This window comes from Idiotropiscis lumnitzeri, chromosome 7 (genome assembly GCF_059441095.1).
Source record: "Idiotropiscis lumnitzeri isolate Australia: NSW breed Sydney's pygmy pipehorse chromosome 7, RoL_Ilum_1.0, whole genome shotgun sequence".
Taxonomy (NCBI): domain Eukaryota; kingdom Metazoa; phylum Chordata; class Actinopteri; order Syngnathiformes; family Syngnathidae; genus Idiotropiscis; species Idiotropiscis lumnitzeri.
Genome location: NC_142397.1, coordinates 15,831,396 through 15,854,215, shown reverse-complemented (window position 1 = coordinate 15,854,215; position 22,820 = coordinate 15,831,396). Strand labels below are relative to the sequence as shown.

The 22,820-nt window shown below is 41.5% G+C and overlaps 1 protein-coding gene across 3 annotated transcripts; it reads right to left on the bottom strand.

Moving 5' to 3' along the window:
- Positions 1-9: 9 nt before the first annotated feature.
- git1 (G protein-coupled receptor kinase interacting ArfGAP 1) lies at positions 10-22,588 on the bottom strand. 3 transcript variants are annotated; one of them, XM_088300356.1, is made up of 21 exons: positions 22,212-22,588; positions 16,537-16,670; positions 15,509-15,621; positions 15,185-15,290; positions 14,718-14,804; positions 14,499-14,629; positions 14,293-14,387; positions 14,174-14,216; positions 13,640-13,666; positions 13,147-13,195; positions 12,801-12,873; positions 12,142-12,239; positions 11,435-11,546; positions 10,034-10,158; positions 8,875-9,027; positions 6,398-6,748; positions 4,921-5,001; positions 4,163-4,239; positions 3,727-3,903; positions 3,572-3,635; positions 10-2,685 (listed from the first exon to the last, which is right to left on the bottom strand). In XM_088300356.1, exons 1-21 carry the CDS (start codon positions 22,261-22,263, stop codon positions 2,470-2,472), a joined length of 2,364 nt encoding a protein of 787 aa, XP_088156482.1. In that variant the 5' UTR covers positions 22,264-22,588; the 3' UTR covers positions 10-2,469. The 3 variants fall into 3 exon arrangements, with proteins under 3 accessions (XP_088156482.1, XP_088156484.1, XP_088156483.1); XM_088300358.1 differs by lacking the exon at positions 6,398-6,748; XM_088300357.1 differs by lacking the exon at positions 13,640-13,666.
- Between the last annotated feature and the right edge of the window lie 232 nt (positions 22,589-22,820).

The following is a 22,820-nucleotide window of genomic DNA, read 5'->3' as shown; positions in this document are numbered from 1 at the left end:
CAAACCATGGACAATTAACTTGTTTTATTATTTTATTACAAATGTACAGCTTATGAGTTTCCATTACGACTGACCTTTTTAAGTCATTGTTCTCTGTCTCTACATTTATACATTTGTTGTTGTTTTTTTTTAGTGTTTTTCCGTTAAAAGACAACGCTCCCGTCACCCAGCTCCCAAAATGTATGCCTGTGGGGTGATGCAGAAGGACAGCAACCCATCGGGCCACAGTGCACGGCCAGTGGTTTCAAAAATGGGCTCGGCTCAAATAAATCACTGGCCGATGGAAGGCTTGGTCCAGCCGATGACCATGAGGGTGTTCAGATGCTAAGTCTGCGCAAATGGAGAAATAAAAGTGTGCTGGGCACGATGCGATTAAACAAGTTAACATTCATACGAGACACTCTACTTGGTGTCCACTAATCAAGGGACTGAGAGGTGCATGTGCATTATTTTTACCTCCCTCCCTCAATTCTGAGATGACTTGTAGTGCTTAAGCCCAAGCATGCGTCACACCTTTTCCTATTGCACCACACCGCACAGACGACAGCCCTTGCATCGAGCACCTAATGCACTTGAAGTATGACCTTAAGGAAAGTGCATTACATGCTGTAGATGTGACTTAATCCAGCTGGTGTTTGGAAAAATAGTGCAACTAACAGCACGAGTCACCTGCTACATCCATCTTGTTCCTGCCACTGTGTAAGCATACTTACAAGGCCAAATTGAACTTAATAAATTGAATAACATGTAGCTTAATATAAAATATAGCGCAGACATATATATATATATATATAAATATATATATATATATAGAGCTCGAGTCTAAAACTTGAGTGATGGGAGAAGCTTTGTCGATGGAAGTATTTCCATTGTTGCAGCAGTCAGAACAACATTGCAGCCAGTCAAACAGGAGATGATTATGTGCAAAGGCATTGCAATGATACATTGCAAGAGTCTTTTTAGGGCATGGCATGGCAAACAATCAGCCCTCACCTACGGAGGCATGCGACAGGGAGATGTGATCAAATCAAATTACCAATTTGAAAAACTTGGTTGAAGTGCTGAAGGTGGTCAATTTTTTCAAAGTGCTGGATGGGATGTTTGTCTAACTGTATTTTTGAGTATGACATACCAGCAGGCTTGTGCACTTTTTGGCACAATTCAACCAGCTCTGTCACCTGTACAAGGCCAACTACTAGTAACTGTGTTCACAATGCTGTCTCCACTGACAGACCATTTAGTTCTGTGGGCCAAATTAGAAGACCGCAATGATGTGGAATTAAAGAAAAAAAACAAATAAAAAAATCAGGGCTTGATTGTGCTCACCAGGCAGCTAAAATAACTGGAATACTAAATCAATAAGAAATGACATACAGTATACGCAAAACAAACTTGTGAGGATCTTCCGGATTGCTGAACTGCACCGTTCGACAATGGCTAATTCTGAGATGATTCCACTGGAGCGGTAAAATTAGGCAAATTGTAAGAGGAAAACAAATATATAGGACATTAAGAGACAGTTGAGGTTTGATTAAAACATTGTGATCCAGGTCCTGTCATAAAACAGGACCAAGGGGTTTTTGGTCGGACCATTCAAACGCTTTGGCACCTGATAACCCCCGGCTGTTGAGCGTCTCTTTAAAGGAGCAACTGTCACTCCACAAAAGAGTGCTGGAGAAATGCTCAGGACTGTTCACAGGTCATGTGTTAAGCTAAATCCCAGTAAGAGGTTGAACAATGTCGCCCTAGGCCACTAAATGAGAATCTTAAGTGAGACGATGACAAACAAAAAAAAAAAACACACCAGTAAAAATATCAATACAAAAAAAGCAACACAATACATCACAAATATTCCAGTGTTAAGAGTTTTTGTAAGTCTTAGAGATGTAGACTCATCCCAAATCTGCCTGGTCAAAGGGAAACGAAGAAAGAAACATGCCAGAACATGCCGTAATGGACCTCCGCAACTGGCAGGAACGCCTTTGCAGGAGCAAAACAGGGAAGACAACATGTGAGTTGTGGAGTGGGGATCCCCTAATCCAGCCTAGTAAGGCAACGGAAAGCGAAAGACAGGGTGTCACAGTTGATGTTGGTCCAGGTAATTGATCTGAAGTTGGGATGAGGAACAACGGCAGGGGAATAAATAAAGTGGCAACATGTCAGGATGCGCTTCTCTGTACATCAGCACCATCATGCTTCCTTGTCGGCGTCACACTTAAAGCCATTTATCTTACATGTCTGGTTCAGCAGCCTGTAGTTTTCCACTTTGGATCCCTCCACCTGACCCCTCTCTGTGCTCCTTTAATCCTCAACGTTTCCATCTGATTCCTTCCCATGCATAGTTCATGCATTTCTCATTCTCCACTTTCCCCCGCCACCAAATGATGTGATTACATTGGAGCTCCCCGACCCACCCTTGCACGGACACGATCCCCTTCTTCCCCTCTTCTCTGAGCATCTTGCAGTGTGTCACTGTTTCTTCTCACGAGTGGTAATGGTGACCAGTTGCTTGGCGGCCTTGGCTATGTCATAAGCGCACTGGATGACCTGCTGAGTGAGAAGCTGATAGTCCACTGTGGGAGCACCTGGCTCCGAGGGCGCTGCCTTGCGGCACTCCACCTGTAAGCGCGAGGCGCTGGAGGCCAACAAGCGGAGTGAACAGTGGACTGCATCCAGGGCTGGGCGCTATACACAGAAAGACATGAGGGGGAAAATGCTTTTAATGCAGTAGAGGAGAATGAAAATGGCTAAGAGATCAACAGAAAAAAATAGGTGGAGGATTTATATACATATAGTCACTTCCAAAAGTATTCGAACGACAAGGTAAATTCTTGTGCTTTTTTTGTATACTGAAGACATTTGGGTTTCACGTCAAAACAGATGAATTTGAGACAAATGTTCAAAGATCTAACTTTTATTTCGTGGTATTTACATCTGGACGTGTAAAAATAAAAAACTCAGGACAGAGAGCATTTAGTTTGATGCCGCCCACTTTTCTCAGTGAGCAAAATAATTGGAACGTGTAACAGCTGTGTGTTTCTGGTTGCTCCGCGTTGCCTTTTACACTGAGTGCTTAAACATTAGGTATTTTTTGTTTTTGGCTTTGGGTTTCACCAGTGAAAATTGCATTCACAGTTCAGCAAACATGAAGAAGGCTGTTCAACTTCAAGATATGAAATATACAAGCCTTAGCACAAGATGCAAACAACCGGAAGGCAACATTGGATTTCACAAATAAGTAGTACAGTGATGAGGTAAGAGGAAAGAAAGTATCTTCCATCGATCATTTCCATCTGTATCACATGGAGAACTGTATCCATGAATATGAAGCGGCCAATGTGAAGCACGTACAAATGTATTTATTTATGGCTGAATTTAGCTGTTGCAGCTTCTAATCAGGTGTATTTTCTCGTCCACAAGTGACGGTAGTCTATTCATTCCAAAGTAATCTTTGTCATGGTGCTCCACATTGGTACAACACTAATTATATCATATAGTGAGTTAGAATTCTCACGCCAAAGAAAGCAGGGAAAGAAGAAACACAAAATGAAGAGTGTGTGGCGTAACTTACTTTGGGAAAGAGGGAAGCCATCTCAGTGACAGCAGAGTGGATCTTCTCAGAACATGGTACAAAGCTGAGGAGAATTATTAGATTTAAATATCTGAATACATTATATATACCGAATATATACCGGTATTATTAGTTGTGGTGTGTTGGCATCTCACCTGTCATGTTTGAACTCCTGAGCTGCCCTGAGAAGCTCCTGGATGTTCTTGGTCACCTGCTCAGTCTTAAGTATGACGTCCTCCGTGCAAGGCAATGTGGGATCTGGATCGCCCATCTCACCACCACCTCCCTCCTCAGCCTCTCCACGCCCCTCCTCCTCGCTGCTGCGACCCATGCTGAAAATAGCAAAATGCTTGCTCATCATCACCTTGGTGCATCCCGCCATGTATTTTCTATGCCGCTTGCCCTCATAATGGTGAGTTAAAACCTATCCCAGGTAAGAGGTGGGCAAGTCAATTACAGGCTATTTAAACATCACCATTTGCACTTACATTCATACCTAAGTAGAATTTAGTCTTCAATAAACCATGCATGCATATTTTTGGCGTACCAGTGCCTCATTATATGTGTGCTGTGACATGCGGTGAGTCTGACCTTATCGAGGGGTCGTACGATTGCGTGTTGTCGTAGTCGCTGTCAGTACCACTGCCGTGCTTATCTGATTTGGAAGTCTGGGGAGGGACACACAACCCCCTTGGGCGTCATTATCATTGACCGCATTGAAACTTGGGCTCTCATCACTCATTCAGAATCAAGGGAGATCAATAGTGCACACAACTATTTATTGCAGATGCAGCATCTTGGAACATTCACACTGTTCCAACAAGTGTACTACATGTAATTCATCAAATTACTGAATAATTAAGAACTGCTTGGTAGCCTACACTGGGGCTGCACTGCTGAAAAAGAAATGTTATCAAATGACGTTAGTAGATGAATTCCTATTTCCCACATCACAGATACATTACAGGATAAGTACAAAAAAAAGAATATCTGTCTAGGGGGAGGATAGCAATTAACTATAGTAAACCTACAAAAGCCACGTCTTTTTTCTGTGGAACCCTATCATCAGTTCTTCACCCTTTTTGTTTTCATGCTCATTCTATGATGCCACAAGATGGTGCCAAAGCCCTGGCTTTGTATCAATTGGTCTCAAGGAAGTAGATTGAAATGATAGTTCTCGACTGAGAGACTAACATCTTCGCATGGTGCACAGGATTGTAGGTATTAGCACAAGTCAGTATCAGAGAAAATGCAAGCAGGTCAGACCCCAGTGAAGCTTTATGATAAAAGTGTAAGTGAATTCAACTATATGCTAAGCGCTATCTCGTCATCAAACTTTAAGAACTCACCATGTATCGGCCCATCTCTGAAGATCCAGACAAATGGTGGCCTCCATACGAAGTTAGACCACCTGTACTACCCTTCCTCACCTGTGAACAGAGGGGAGCATAGGGATGGATACAGGAAGAGAGGGATGGGATGACAGCAATGGACAAAATAATGTGTAGAAGATTAGTAGCGAGGGAAAGGAATTCATATTGACAGGGGAGATGAGAAAAAGCAGAAAAAAAGATGATGCGCCAGCAAGAGCTGGTTTGATTGCTGCAATCAACACAGTAAGCCTTCTAACGGTAACATTTTTAACTATCAAACACTCGAGAATGTGTAGACACTTTCTAGAAAACTAACAGGTGTAAAGTTACATACAGTATGGCACTGTTTAAAACTGACTACACGACACTGATGTTCCCCAGTGCTACAGCACATCATAAGCAGAGGGCAAGCACAGTGTGAAAATGAATGGCAAACGAAACAATGACAGACAGAATGCTTACATCCGGAGGATGCATGGCTGCACTGCAGTGAGCATGAGACAGACAGGTGAGGAGGCAGACAGAAAGACAAACAAGGTAAGTCTTTTGCGAAGAGATATGACGATATGGTGATCATTGATTGATGCTGTGGATGATCTGGCGGATCAGGATTATAAAATGGCTGCATGTGTATATACTGTATACTGGCCGACTACAACTACTCATGCCATCCAATACGAAACGTTTCTTAAAAAAAAAAACAACTGTATGAAATAGTCTGCCTTCCCTATACAAATAATGTTCAATTTTCTATTTATTTTAAAAATGTTCTCATTTGAGAGTGTAGTTTAAAAGTGGTGTAAGCATAATGTGGAGCGGTAGTTCATGTTTCATTCTCTCATGTAACTAATTGTGGAAACCAACATATAAGGAACAGCTCTGCTATATATGGTATCATAGTGCCGTTTAGTTCTATACCACACCAAAGTACAATCATAACAATGAACATATTTTATTTGTAACGGCAGAGTATTTAATACTGCTCTTGTATGTGTAAATCATTACGTTGCGGCGAGTCAGTACAAGTGTTTGTTTTTGGACATTGCACTCTTGCAGCTGTAAATTAAAAAGGGCTAACTAGGAGAGGAGGGGCTGAAAAATGTGAATGCCAAAGTGTGTAGGGGAGGAAGGAGCATCACTGGTGTTACTCGACACCAGACAAAGAGAGACATTTCTTATTTACCATCTTTCTCATTCAGATAGCACTTAGTGCAATTTCCCCATTAAATGACTAAAGTGTAAATTACGGGATTCAATTATCTTGGCACTTGGGTGCGCCAGTTCTATAGCTGAATGGGAGATGACACAACGGTGTATCTCTGACAGAGAAAGATGAGGAGCGGAAGTGCAGAAAGAGAATGATTCAAAGAGAAATGGTGAGATAAGAATCCGACTACCAGCCATCAATCAGGCTAGGGAGAACCTCCCGAAGGAAGGGAGAGTTCTAACTTACGCTGGGTGTGTTGAGGGGCTGCAGGCGGGCTGCCAGGGGGTCCAGGGCTGGGGTACCATGGGCCGTGGGGTTGGGGGCAGCCCCGGGCTCATACATGGAGAAGGCCTGGCGGTCTCTCCGATGGGGATGGGACTGTGAGGTGGTTGAGGAGGGCACCGTGAGCCCCGAGTGATCAGCTCCTTTCCCCAATACAGTCAGACCCCCACCAATTATTACTCGCATCCCGCCACCCAGCCAGGTGGTTCCGGCTCCGCCTCCCCCTCCACCTGGGCCCCCGACCCCATGGCCCACTGGCCCCCCAGCATGCTGGCCACCCCGTAGCGCGCTGTTCTCTGTCTGCATCCGTGTGATCTACATAACAGGAGGGAGGGACCAGGAAGGGACCAGAGGATGGGAGGAGGTAAATGGGGAAGTTGAAGGCAAGGAGGGGGGGGGGGGGGTGTCAACTGAATAGTCAAGACAAACATTCATAAGCACAGGTACAGTAGAGGGATGCAAAGGACATCAAGTATTAACTGATATCAGTAGTGGGGAAGGACTGATGTGTGGTGGTCATGACATATTTCACCGACATGGTACATGAGAGGGGGGCTAGGGGTTGGGGAGGGATTGATGTCGCTCGTAAAATCCATATTCAAGATCAGTGAAATTAGCTGGGAATGTACATGACCATTAAATGTAGTTGTTAGTAGGGCTGAGCAACTAAATCGACATTTCATCGAGAAATTAATTTTGACTTCTCACAATAATCGAAGAAAAATGATCCATGTGCTGAGCTGTGCAGTATGCTTACAACTTCCCAACGTTGTGAAATACTTCCTACATCCTAAATGTTGCTTGTGCAGCCAGCATGTGACGTCTATGTGAGTCTGCCCTCCCCAAGAGTGCTGTAATCTGTGTAATGTGACTCCCCCCAGTCGGAGTTTGTTGTTGGAGCATGCTTTGTTACAAAATATTGCTAGAACTAATGCTAAAAATCTATGTAAAATCCCATTAACAGAACTCAAGTGTCAAGTCAACTCCCTTGTGTGTCACTTGTCACTCTGTCACTAAGGTGGCCTCACGCTTTCCCAGTGCGCACTCCATGCACGCATGGCACCTCGCTGCCCTTATGCGGTCAACGCGGGCACAGCAGGAAAAGCCGGTAATTATTTATTTATTTATTTTTATTTCTATGGTTTATTGTATTCTTATTCTACTTCATGACTAATGTATTTTCTGGTTGTTCTTTAAAGTTCTACTTCACTTTTTTTTTTAATAAAGACTCTTTATTGTCATATCAACACCAATCCACATATTATGGCACAAAATAAGATATGCCAGATTCCAGTAAGTTCCAAGCCCTGGGAAAATAAAAATATAACAAAATAAGAAGATAAATAAGATAACGAGACAAAAGAGATGCCTCATCATGGGTTAAATGTGTGCAAAAACGCAATGCAACAAAAGGAGTGGATGTAGCAGAATGGAAAATGCAAAAAGCTTGAATTTCATATTTATAAGATCATTTCATACTTGACTAACAAAATGAAATGTTTAAATTAAGTGTTCAATGTGCAGGGATGCTTGGAGGTATGATGGTAGTTTTGAGTTTTTGTAAATGAATAAATACTAAATCAATTAATAATTGTTTTTATTAATTAGACTACAATATCAATCAAACTAAATGTGACTATTATTCTTTTTTCTATAATCGCCCAAGCTGGAGCAACAAAGAAACACAAGCACGGGCGACATGCAAACTCCAAACAGAGAAATTTGCACCAAGACGCCAGAACATTCTTGCTCTGAGGTAGAAGTGCTAGCCACATTCCACCAGGCTGTCAACTTGAATGTCAAGCAATATATTGCTAATAAATATATGACAGTTGCCGATAAAACCTGTGTATCACTCATACAGCTTCTTGTTTTGGAAGTGATTAGAGTGTGCATGTGTACAGTGACTACTCAAGCAACGTGAGAGCAACGGCCACAATACACAGAACGACACGACTTAACGAGATGGGTGAGACTGGACAATCGCAAACAAAGTACAGTCGGAGACTGACCCTTTGCTCGTTCAATATGTTAGTTGAGCAAACGTGGACGGATAATATGAATATTAAAAAATTAAAACTAAAAGTGACCAAATGAAGCAAATATGACCAGATGGCTGTTATTAAACAAAACATGGAATACTGCCTGAGTGCAACAGGACAGCTGCTTCAGCTCTAACACAACACACAATGTCTTACCTGTAGACATTATGCAGAAAATTGCAAAGACTGCAAATTGGCACTTTGCCCTCCTGGCAGAATGAACCATACTCTTGTCTGTTTTTATATGTCCCCTTCTCCTTTGCAATTATTTCTTTCATAAAGACTTCACTTTTACATGCCCGCAGTCACTATCTAAACTAATGAAATATTTAATGACCTTAATTGTATTCCTTATACTCTGAAATGTACGGTATATTCCGGCCCCTTTCTACTTCCTACCTCTTTCTGGAGCCTCCTGAGTTCCTCACTAAGGTTGTTGTTGACCTTCATCAGCTGCTGCACCTTGGCTTCCGAGGAGGCCAAGGCTTTCTTTACCTCCAGGTACTCCTGCAGAGTGATGGGCCCATCGGACATATCAGATGAGTCCATGCTCTGTTTGACAGGAAGTGCAAAGATACAGAAACAAAGAAGAGCACCAATGTGGATCAGCACATGTCATCAGTGTTCATTTCATCTCACTCATAGATGCCACTTTTCAAATGATTTCCTATATAATGTATGCTTTTTTTGTCCCAAATGCAAACACAGAGCTTAGAGTCAATTTAAGGTGAGAATAAATGTCGTCACAAATTGACATACTGAAAAGAAGGGTGCATACCTGCCAAATGATTGCAAATGAAAATCTCAAGACACATGAAATGAGGCTTCAAAATTGTGAAAAAAAATCAAGTTATTCTCTACACTCTCCAGGAGTCAGGAGATCTTGCGCAGCGACCGCTTGCAAGTCCACATTTTACTGCCTGCTAAGCATGTCCAGTGTGGAACATATCTCAAAATTCACTATTAGATGGTCTTTAATCAGAACAGTGTGAAAACGCAAAAGTTGTACAGCTGCCTGAAGGCCAGAGCCGCTGCTGATCCAAAAACTGCACACGGACACACGCACACACACAAAAGAGCTTTGGTTCTTGCTCCCCATGCAACATACCCCCTCATTTCCTGTGACCTTAGAACATTAAGTTCGGCAGCAGTCACAAAACAAATAAAATTTGCAGCAGCGAACTAAACTCTATAACTGAATACAGCATCATTTGATATAATTCTTACATGAAATGTGGTGTACAGTACATTTTAAAGGCAACTGACTAAACAGCCAATGTATCTCAGGGTCTAGCACAATTGCTTCCATTTCTGCGCTATGCCAGTGCCACTCAAGTCAGTTTTTCCCCTTCCTCTCTCTCTGTATGAACAATGCCTCTCTGACAGGACCTCGAATGTGGCTGGTGATGTCACTCAGGAGCTATGTGGCACCACTCACAGCGACTACTCCCTGTGTAACACGCTGGGCAAACCGGTCATGGAAGAAACCGTGAAAAAGCTTATTGGCTTAATCTTGATATTTTGAGCCGAAAAAAGCATTTTGGTTCAAGTGATGTACCTTTGCACGGTTGTTGCGTTGGGTGTTGTTGTTATTTTGGGTGGTCAGCTCGCTGTCTGTGTCTTCATCAGAGGCTACACTATCATAGTCATGCTGGTCATCATCAAATCCTAGGTCCAATGGATCTGTGTGGGAAAACATACAGAACATCGTATGCTATCAATATGGATAGCCAAGCACAATATGATTGATCGCTAAATGAGTCACCTCGTCAAAGTTAATGAGTGGCCAGCAGGGAGTAGTGAGCAATTATGCACACAGGAGTGACGGAGGAAGACGAGGGACAGCAAAAGCGCTAACTCCAGAATAGTTACACGGAACCCTTTTTGCTATGTCGATTCATGTGCATTGACCAAAACAAAACAAAAAGAAAAATAACAATGGTGCCAGCAGGTACTAGTTATCCCCAAGGAGAACATGAGGATCCTACAGATTTGTTCTAAAAATATCTCAGCAGTGGTGGGACACTATGACATTCTAAGAAGAATTAAAACAGAAGGATTTCTTAACCAAATATTTTGTTTCAAAATCAAACAGATTGTGTTCCATGGGTGAAATGCTGTTTTCATTTAGCCAAATATTTCACAAATGGACATTTTAGAGCTGTACTTTTAATACTATGACACCGTGATATTGTTGTCCACGGTTATCAAGCCATCAGAATCTAATATCCTCCCTTGCCTAGTCCAGACGTGTCTCCCATTGAAAATGTGTGGCGAGACAATAACATGGACCCCGCCCGGACTGTTGAGAAACTTAAGTTGTACATCGAGCAAGAATGGGAAAGAATTCCTCCTACAAAGCTGAAACATTTAATGTCCTCAGTCCTCAAATACTGACTGAGTGTTGTTAGAAGGAAATATGATGGACAACAGTAGTTTAAAAAAAAAGTCCCTCTCCCAGCTTTTTTGGAACATGTTGTAGGCATATAATTGAAAATGGGTAAATATTTGCCAAAAAGAACTGATTGAGCATTAAATATTATATGTTTGTTGTGTATTCGATTGAATCTTGGTCGTAACTGATTTGCAAACGCTGGTGAACGGCATTTTAATCAGTCATGACTATGTGAGTATTTTTGATGCTGATCTCAAAAGTGATTCTTGTTTTTTTTGGGCACATCAGGTTTTGAAGATATTTAATTTTTCTGTTTTTAAGTTTGACCTATAAAAGCATGCATAATAAGGATTTTACCATGCGATGTACTCTATAGCTTTGACATTTCGTAAAAGAATCGGTTGCAAAACCTAAACCTTGAATTCATAAATATTTCTTAATTTATTACAATATTACACAATATATTATTACTATTGCCAGCAACTTTGTTGATAGTTGAATTAGATGTCCAATATAATGTACTAGATTATTCAAAGCTGCGCAACCCTCCCATCACATTCTCACCAGTTGGACTGCTGAGACCTTTCCCCTGCTGTCTTCGTTTGGCATCACTTAGGATGTCAATGATGAGAGTAGCAAACTCCCGAGCATTGAAACGTGCAAGTTTCTGACGGCCCTGAGTGAGAAAGAGAGAAAATGGAACAACAAAATGTTCATCGCTCTGATTCAACTAAAACTGAGTTCAAACGTGTCAACTTTCATTGGTTTTGAAGAATAAAAATCCTTCTGAAAGCTAATGGTTCACTGGCAGTGAGATGACTGTGGTCAATGAGCATGTACTGCGGAAAAATGCTGTCATACTGAACATTTGGAACACACACACAAACACATGCAATCATTAGTGTGCAGAAATGCAAACAAATACGCGCAAAAGCACACATTTAAAAGAAAAGAGAAAAAAAGCTTACTCTGTAGTTAAATTATAAATATTATCCTACTGTGGTAGTGTTTGTTTGCTTTATCATCACAAATAGACAGTAGTTATGAGAGCGGTCAACTGTTCATGACAAGATAAACAGCTTAACCACGGATGACGAGAAGCTAAGTGAGAAGACATGAAAGATTCGTTCTTTACACAGGGTGGCGTAAGAGGGGAGAAAAGATGCAAATGGTGCCAACTCCGCACTTTTTTTTTAATCACTACTATTTTTGTTTCACCTGTGTGCATTATTTTTCTCTTACAATAAAAGTGTGCAAATGTGTTGGTTTACCTGATTTCGCGTGGCAGAGTACTCAGGGTTGACTGGTAAAAAAGGCACAGCACTTCGCTCCGTAACCAGAGTACTGTGGTTCTGTGTAGTAAGCCACACTGGAAACACGAGGAAGAGGACCAAAAATAAATGTGTGTGGTTAAGTAAGAAGGTCTTGGATACATCACAGCCAAGCCAAATCTTCAAACACAGTTATGCACTGCAAAAACAGATTCTGCAAAATGCACAATTGTGTTCTGTGCCCTTGTCCGGTCTGTGCGTATGTGTGCGTGTGTGTGCGTATGTGTGCGTGTGTGTGCGTGTGCGTGCGTGTGTGTGCGTGTGTGTGTCTTCGGCGCTTACCTTCCGTGCTATAGTAAAAGAGCAAATTTGACTGCTACTTCTCAAGAGAGAGGTAGGGAAAAAAGGAAGTGCAGAAGGGGAGAGACTTGAGATTTTTTTTGAGACAGCCTCTCCCTCTGTTTCTCCTCCCTCGCTCCAAAAACTTTTTTTTCCCCTTCGCTCCAAAATTACTGGCTCATTTTAAATGTCTATGAATGCATTTTTTTTCCTTTGCGTCTTTCCTTTTTGGAATCAATAGATATCATCAATCTGGAGGACTGTTCAAGTTTAAACAGCTACTTGGTAAAGGTCAACAGATGACAGCAGCTATGGCTCACCTGCATCATTTTCTCTACGATCCACTTCATCATACACATCCATCGCAAGCTCCTCAAACAGATGATTATTCAGCTGGAAGACAAATATACAAATATATATAAATATGATGAGTTAATGCATAAATATAATATAATGTAGGCAAAACAAAATATGCAAAATAGCAACTTAAGAGAGAGTCATCAAGGGCAATATTCGCAAAGATTTAGTCTATGGCGTTTCTTGTCGAAGCGCGGAAAAAACAAAAAAACATCCGAACAAATAAATTCAATACATTTGTACAAACCGATCAATCACTCACGGCTAATTGCAATGCAAATTTAAATCCCTCAAGCCAACTGAACTCACCGCTTGGAGCTTTTTCTTGGCCGCCTTGGCCAGTTCTGAAAGGTCCAGACTAAAAAAAAACAAGAAAAACAACCAAAACATGACATTAAAATGAACAGCACTGGTAAAGCTGAGTAGACACACAGTGGGAGGGAGGGTGCTGAACGTGGTGGACAACATGGCGATAAGCAGAGATGAGTACGGGGAGACAGAGATAGCAAGCGCATTTGGATTTGGATGGATTTACCGTCTCGGAGGGAGGATGAACCTGAGGTGGTGAAAGCTACAGCTGGGCAGACAAAAGTTGCCAAGCTGTTGCCTTACTACTTTGTTAATGAACCCTGGTTACTACTGCTTCTTTTGCTAGTGTAAAACATTCAATCTGAATGATTTCCTTCCGACTGTGAGAGCTCTTGGTACAACAAGGGAATGTACAACAGATAGGGTTGCGGAAACAGTGTTTAAAATGAAGAGAAATTCTGGGGAGGAAAGAAGAACAAGAAAGTAAAGATACCTCTGTGTTGGGCACTTAGGACGAGCTCTGGCTCCACCGAGCGAAGCAAAAATGGAGAGAACAGAAAACGAGTGAGCAAAAGAAAGAAACAGACAGAAAGAAGGGTGGAGAACCAGCTTAAAATGTCATCATCCACAGTCAGGTACCATTCACTGGATCGGGTGACGTGAGATGCAGGTCCTACAATAAAGTTCCTTTTGGCAACAAAAAGATTGAGCAATATGCTTGAGCTGTATATTTTACATGCCAATTTGGCTGGAAATCCTTCAGCATCCATTGACAGGGCTGTGAATTTGTTGATTTATGGGAGTGCTCTCTTGGGGCCGTTAAATCAAATCTCTCATTGATGAAAATGATACATTGAAACACACAGTAGCTCAATCTCTACCTGGAAAGGCCAAAGCATTTACTTTTATCAGCTTTTAAAGGTGAAGTAAAACAAACTTTAGTGCCACCCTCTGGTCACAGTACTAAACTGTATCAAAGTGAATTCCTTTAGGCATTAAGTACACACATCAAGTTTTTGGTCCATACCTGTCTGCCATTTGAGGGATGATATAATGGCCATTCTTGTGATCTAAAAAGCACAAGAGTATAATTGTACAACTACTCGTTCTGTTTGTACATTACAGCGTGTTCCCGCCATGGCTTACCTGGGCGTCGGCCACACAGGTAGAAGGCCAGCCTGTCCGTCAACTCATATTGACATTCAACCAGTCGCTCTGCTAGCTCGATGTGGCCCGCCTGCCTAAAACACACAACAAGACAAAATTAGTTCCGGGATACGTTTCACAGTTCCATTGGATGCCCAAGCGCACAGAGTGTTATTTGCAGTCACTAGTTTTGGCCAAGGAGTTACCTGGCATAATCCATGGGTGTGCGTCCATTGATATCAGGTGCGCCGGGGTCAGCGCCGTACACCACTAGTAGCTCAGCTTGTAAAATTTGCCCTGCCTTGGCTGCCACATGAAGAGGTGTAGTTCCCTTCTCCTGGGGAAGTCAAGGAGACAGAAAAGTGTCCACTTAGGCCGAAAATACAGCAGTCTGTTTAGCATGTCCTGTGTGTTTTTTTGCATACTGGATGGAAGAAGTTGGCCTGAGCGCCGAGGGACAGCAGCCGAAGACACGTCTCTAAACTTCCTGTTCGCACACTTGAATGAAGTTGCTGACAGGAAAACAATGAAAGGCAGAGGAACCCAAGGAGAGAGAAAAGGACACAGGAGGGGGCGATTAAACATGAGGCTGAGACAGAAATGGAGACATCCTTCTCACTGGCCCCTGTGAAGCTCCACAGCAACACAGGTCATTATTGCATCTTGCTTTGTCATTCGATTTACATTGTGCCGTGGGGGCTTAATAAGCCCGTTTGTAAGTGAATGTGTGCACAAGTGTCTGTGCGTACATGTTTTAGGTGTGGGACCACCCATTGACATCTGGAAATTAAACAGCCACTGTGTTTACACATGTAATTCAGGAGTGTGGCTGAGTCCAATTTTTATGATTAAGCTAAAACGATGACTCAAAGGTCCGCATTTGTGCACTCACCTTGCTGAGGTCCTTGGTAGTTACGCCGTCGTCATCACGACAGGGTAGCTTGTGCACAAAGGCCAACATCTGGTATTTGGCTCTGACAAACTCTGACTTTGTAGGACTGGACAGGGGGCAAATAGTCAATAAAGAAAACCTCAAAGATATTTAGTGATGATGTTACATAATAATACAATATTGCAATTATCAGGAATTAAAAATTACATCGAAAACTGATCAAGTCCAGGTAGTCACCTCATAATTTTGACTATTTTTAAAATAAAAACTACTGAATCAACATCATTATGGTAACACTTTTAGGTAGTGAGGGACTATACTTACTGGACTTTGTCCTGTGGGTTGGGTTTCCTTCGACCGCTCTGTACCTGAGCGGGATCCAGTAGACTGTGTTCCCATATGGAGTTGGCCCCATTGCCGGCCAAGGTTTGAACCATCTGAACAAAGACACAAGCAGGACAGTTAATCACAGCTGATTCCACTTTTAGCAGCACATACCTTAATAGCACACCATAACACTAACTTAATGTACGGAGCAAAACATTTATATTATCTGTGATCTCGTTGGTGAAATTTACGCATCTATTACAAATCTGACTGAATATTGTCAGTCTGGTTGATCCTAAGTGAGTACAGTCGACCCCTGTAGATTTTTATTTAGCTATTCACAAGTACAACTTTTTGCACTATTTCCCAGAGAACGTATCCTCAGCTGTTTGTGTAAAATGTTACCAAATCACAATTTGTTTTGCTTTTCTATAATGGCCTGTAAAATACATCGGCCTTGGATAAAAGGAAAGTAGTCATTGGTGTAAAGGAAAATATTCTTGAAGTGATACTATTCAGCCAACTAAGATCTGCTTTTGTTAATGAAAAGCAAAGTGTCTCTTTGCTGAGTGTGCTTGTACACCACCCTATTTTCCTTTGCAGATTTTGTGCATTTCATGCAAGCATTCAAAACTCACATTTGCGGGCATTTAATGTTTTCGAATTTGTGATTACCTTTCTTGACATTTTAATGTTATTTAGAGAAGCGTATATAATCAACTAAACACTCTTAAATGTTTTAAATAATTACAAATAATAAGTACTTTCTTTTTTACTGTAATGCTCTATGACTAATTTTGAAATATGTACGTATTGAAACTGTCGAGCAGAAATTGGTCAATTTCACATTTTATTACAAATCAATACTATAGGTCAGCCCCACATGGGTCTGTTATTTTTGCAAATTGCTACCTAATCTAAATTGCGTTCACCGGACAAATTTGGGAGGCATTTCATGAATTCATTCTTTTTCTGGAAAAGCCATGCATGGCTTTTTCCAACACTGTGTGGTTGCTGACACTCGCCTGCATCAATGCAGGCGGCCATCCGCTATGCCTCAGGTGCTTGACTATGGAGATATGGCGGCCTAAACTGCGGTGGACTGAACAGCATTCATCACAGATCAGTACACCTCGGTTGATACTGGTCCAGCCCGGGTCTGAAAAACAACAACATATGTATGGTTTTATAGGCTTGTAAACATGGTTTATGTGACAATGACACCTTGCAACAGTAAAAAGGGTTTAACAAGTCTTAAGTCATTCTTTACAAGCAACCATCTACAGAGCATCCATCCACTGCCGCTTATGAGCTGGAGCCCTATCGATGCTGGCTTTCGGCAAGAGGCGCGGTACGCCCTGACTAGGGCGTAATCACGTAATCACTTGCCATCTACGGAACATAGTAGAATCTTTAGCTCTCATCTGACATTTACTTCCATACAACAGAACCCCTGGAGCCCTATTTTTGTGCCCAGTGCAAGTCTTGCGCAAAGTGGGGTCTAACTGTGCACATGAGTGCAGTTGTCTTTCTTTTGGTATTTCGCAGCTGCGCACATTTAGACACGGCGTTTGCACCATTGTGGACATGAACACAGCTGACTATTCTGAGGAGCTAAGAAAACTGGCTCCTCTCATTCCCTTTAAATTCAGCAATTGAGCGCAGGAGAGGCACACAAGCTACTTGGTGGTGTCCATGCTGCAGGTCAACGCACGCTGTGAAGTGGGCACTAGGGAAACTGCCTTGCACCCTGCTCGTTTGTGTACATATGCGACCGCATCTGAAACACCTCATAGCTGTGCCACATTGTTTCCATTCATACATTTTTTTGTTTTGTACCAAACCAAAAAAATTATCGTTTGAATAATCGTAATTTTAAGTATTAGTAAAATAATTGTGATTAATATTGTTTTCATAATCAAGCAGCATAATATGTTCAATTAATTTCTCACTATGATGATTCAGAAAGTTTGATGCCTGCTGCATTTCGATGAATGAAATACAAAAGCATCCAGCACACGTGCCCGGATCTGTCTGCCTCCGCCTCGATCATAATTCACCAAAATAGCATTACACCACCCGCTCCACAACTATGACCTTGGCAACAACAGCTATCAGCTGTAAATCCAAAATATTGGGGCGATCGCTCTAATACTTTCGGAATATTAAGTGGACACGCATATACATGCGCCCATAAATTTTGGTGACAATCTATCTCGGAGGCATGAGAAGTAATTACCGGCTTACAATGTCCATGAAATTAAAAATATTACTACTTTTGTTCAAATTTTTTTAAGAGTATGAAGTGAGAATGAGTACAGCTATGGACATAAATTTTGGTGACATTTGGCATATGAAGTCATTTTCATTCTAGAGTAGCGCATACAAAGACAATGGATTATGATGTCTATAAAATCAATAATAGGAATGATCGTTCTAATGTTTTCAGAGCATGAAGTAGGCATGAGTATAGACGTGCACATACATTTTCATGATGATTGGTCTTAGTTTTGGGTAAGATAATGTGAATGTTTTCTCTCGAGGAGCGCATATTAAGCAGAAACGGTTTACTGACATCCATAAAAAAAAATATTAATGAACAGTATTGTAGAATATTTTCAAAGCATGAAGTGGGCATGAGAAGAGATGCACACATACATTTTAGTGAGGAACACTAACGTTTTTTTGGACATAGAGCTTTTCATAGAGCTGGTCATTTGAAGGCTCAGGCTGGCTGCATTTGTCATTGCCACTAGAAAGTTTTTCCCCGTTTTATATAAATTTTATAAATGTATGTATATATACACACGAGCCCACCCGTGACTCAACATTCGTGATCCGATCCGAACTGCGACTTATGTGATCTGTTTCCCCACTAGTAATTATGTGTCTGCTCAAAACTGAACTCAACTGTATTTATAAAGCACATGAATCCCCCCCTGCGCTGTATACAATGTGCTGTAATATATACAAAGGTAAGTCACTCAACAACAAACAATAAAAGAAAACAAAAAGGAATATAGTAAAAAGCACAAAATCAAGTCTCATGCTGAGTCAAAAGCAAAAGAATAAAAGCATCTTGAACTTTTTTTCAGGGAATCAGACACTATTGATATTCGCAATGTTATTGTTTACACACAATGGCAAATAAAGGACAGGAGAATTGCAGTTGTGTGTTATTTTAAGAAAAACACAAACTCTGGGTCATGTTTATGCTCTCACTAACATCCTGTGTGAACTCAACAACTAACAGCATACAATATTTACACATGCCGACATGCACAAACGCACATTCACTATCTAGGCTACATTATGTTACGTCCATGCTGGGAAGATCAAAAAGAAAAAAAAAAAAAAAGCCTGAGCTCAAGGTATTAATGGTGCGAAAATAGTGCATCATTTGATGAAATTCTCTAAGTGCCTGCAGCAACAGTAGCAAAAATTGGTTTAAAAAGAGCAATAGCATAGTTTGGCACTGGAGCCCAAAGGCCGGAAAGTCACAGATGAATTATTTTATCTATTTATTGAAGTAAATGTTAAACACACGCACACAAACATGCACACACATAGGCTAACACTATTATGTATTTAGCTCTAACTCCTAAGGCACACTACAAAATAGAGAATATTATCAAAATGTGTGGCATGGCACGAGTCATGGTTCGTTAATTAAAAAAAAAGTAACAATTCATTGTTCTTCTTATTTTCTCTTGTAAATTGTGGACACGTATATATTTCACAATTATATATAATCAGACTTCCAAATATGTTTCCATTGTAAAACACCTGGAACACTGTCAAATTGTATTTTGACTAACTGCAGGATATTTGGAGAGGGCCTAAAATGTCGTACGACATCAAAACTGTCTGAATGTGTTTGTTGTCAGCTTACCTCACTTGCCCGTATTTCAATTACCAAAGTATCAAAGGATTAAGTACGTGCGTGTGAGCGTGTGTATACAGCAATTATTTTTCTGTTGTTGGTAGGAAAAGAATGCGGGAAACAGAAAAATCTCCACTTTCTTTTCACAATTAGTAAAGTAAGGACACCGTTTGCAAGTTCAAACAATACTGTGTATAAATCCAGCGAAAGTGTGTATTTTGGTCTATTGTCTGGATAATGTTAAATTGTCATTTATTACATGACCTCTATTGTTGAAAAAGGTTTCATGACGGTAAATTAACGATAAGCTGTTCTTCTGGTATCTATTGTATATGTGTTTAAATTTGTCTTCTAATTTCCCACTAATTTATATTACACTATGACTGTTCCCATCAGTTATCATTTGCAGAAATGCAACGGATGCTGACCATGTTTGTCAAACACACTGCTAATGAATGCACCACTGTCTTAGAGCGGGACACAAATTGAAAAGGAAAACTCTTGAAAAGTAACAAGTGCTTAACAAAAGAAACACATTTTATGCATTTGTAAATGAACAAGAATTACACTTTAGTCACTGTTGCATTCATTTAACTGATGTTCAAAAGTGTCTGTGTTAGTTTATTGAGATGGAGAGCAGCAAGATGCTGAGCTAAGTAATAAAAAAGAAGTCGCAAAGTGCAGCCAGCATGCATTGAGCAGTAGGGCCATGAAGCTATTTTGACAGCTTTGAATGCACATGTATATTGCAATCAGAGGCATCACAGCAGGGAAAGGGCAGCTGTTGTAACGCGTGTACACATGAATGAACACGGGCAACACACACAAGCACCAATGATTAAAAGCCAGAGTCCGAACAAAACGTGAGGACTTGAACACTGAGCAGTTATATGGATGAGTGCAAATAAATGCCGCTGTTGTCTTTTTTTCCACTTTGTCCAGATAAGGTCAAAGAATGTTAATATTGTCATTGACGTACATGATTTACACGCAATATAATACATAAAATAAAACTTGTTGATTGAAGTGCCGGCGTCACAATACGGGTATGTGACAAGAGACTCGTTTCCGCCATTTTCGTGTGATCACGTCACGCAGGTCTGTTTTGCACCCCTCTCAGAAAAATGTGTTTTCGCTTGCAAAATATGTAGTTTCCGCAACTATTTGTAGACATGGGCAGCACGGTGGCCCGACTGGTTAGCACGATGGCCAAACAGTGAGAGACAGCATCAGGCGTGAGTTCAATCCCGACTCCGGCCATCCTGTGTGGCGCTTGCATGTTCTCCCCGTGCCTGCGTGGGTTTCCTCCGGGTACCCCAGTTTCCTCCCACATTCCAAAAACATGCATGGCAGGATGATTGGACACTCTAAATTGCCCCTAGGTATGAGTGTGAGCGCGGATGGTTGTTCGTCTCTGTGTTCTGGCAACCAGTTCAGGGTGTTCCCCGCCTACTGCCCAAAGATAGCTGGGATATGCTCCATCACCCCCCGCGACCCTAATGAGGAGAAGCGGTACAGAAAATGGATGGCTGGATGGATGGATATTTCTAGACATGATCTACACTAGAATCGCCTCGTTTTGAATTAGTTGATTTTCATGCAGTATTTCGATGTTTATGCACGCACGGCGGGTTTAACTCATCTTTAACAGACCAAAAAGTCTTTAAAGATTGCAGGCATAGTTATATTGACCAATCACAAATAATTTCGAGGGTTTTAGGGAACATGCAGACAAAGTTGCAGCCAATTAGTACATACTTGAAGAACATGATACGTTACATTGGCAATATTTGTGTTGCTTAACCTTGACTGGTGGGAAACAAAGGAGAGCCATCCACCGGGATAAGCCAATGATGGGGTGTATCAATGTAATTGCATCCAATTAATTAAAAAAATAATGTCATATATTAATTAACTGTAATTATGATTACTAGGCTTTTGTAGTTTTTACGCTTTATAATTCGGTCCTCACTCAAGGAAACTGTGACGCTTCAAGATCTCAGTGTCATTGTTTTTCTTAAAAACTCATCACAGGTCATTCCATTGTTTTGAATTAGAAACAAGTCAAAATTTTTGACCGCTTTTTGAAGCCTTTAAAATGTCTCAACCCTCTTAATTCTGAACATATTGACAACATTTACACACCGTTTTGTTGATTTATTCCAACTCTTTCCGGACACATTTGCACCGATAGGTGAAAAAATATTTACATTTTGTTGTCACGCACCTAAAACTTGTCATTTAGCCAAAGTTGGCTTTGCTACTGCGTTAGCTCAACTAGCAACTATGGACAAGAAATTATTCAAAACACAACCAACAAGTGCTCCAAATTTAACATAGACGACAGATTAAACATTTATTTACGTGTATGATGTCTGCTAGAATTGTATATAATTTAAAAGGGTAGCACAAAGGGTGACATTCGGCAATTTACTAGCTCAGCGATGCTAGTATGTTTAAGACCATATAAACCAAAACAAACCTCTTTGGGTGAAAAGCGACAGAAAATTTCCACAGCACCACATAAGGTACGGTGTCCACGCATACGACCTTTCCATATAAAATCCAAATATGGCTTTAAATGTGCAACAATGGTTAGCTTCAATGAGCTAACGATATCTCGCGTTTAAAAACACGCCTATTTTCGCTCAATATGTGAGGCCTATGCGACGCTTCAGCGCACCGGCCGTTTTCCTTCTCTGCCCAGCCGCAAAAAGAGCGCCAAGCCCGGGCCCCTTTCGCCCTAACGTGTCGCTTCCCTGAAGTATCGCGCTGATACAACTGGGTCACCATATCCCGTGTGTTTTGATTCTCTACCTGGCGCACTGCAGTCAGCGCAGATCTCCGTCCGCTGAAGCTTTCTTGACATATCGGAAATGTCTGAAATTGTTGATGTCGGCGGTGATGTGCTAGTTCGCCCTTTCCCCCCAGGCGAGCCACAAGAGCGACGTCTGCCGTACCGACACCCGTCAGCCGATGCGGACCCTCAATCCCCGGAAGCCGGCTGGTGCGAGAGGTTTTCCCGGTCGGCGGCTGACAGTTGAAATTCCCCGTAAGTTCCCCCCAGTATGTTCGCTATACGCATTGGCGAAGTAACTTAGTCTATATCGCATTTATGTGCTCCGTGCACATAACGTGGATAATTGCACTGTTACGGTGTAAAGCGCTTTCCGCAGTTTGTGTGAAACAGCTGCAATGGCAGCATCTCGCCGAGAGGTGGCAGCTCTCTACCTGACACGGGACAACTCTGAAGCCAACCTGCTGTTCTATTTCGTATTACAACTTCGGGTATTTCTTAAAGCCGTTTCTTAAAACTGTAGTCGAACAAAAAACTCCACTTATGCACTTAATTAAAAAGCGACAATCCATGCATTATCCAAACCGCTTCTCCTCGCAAGAGTTGCTAGCGTGCTGGAGCCTGTCCCA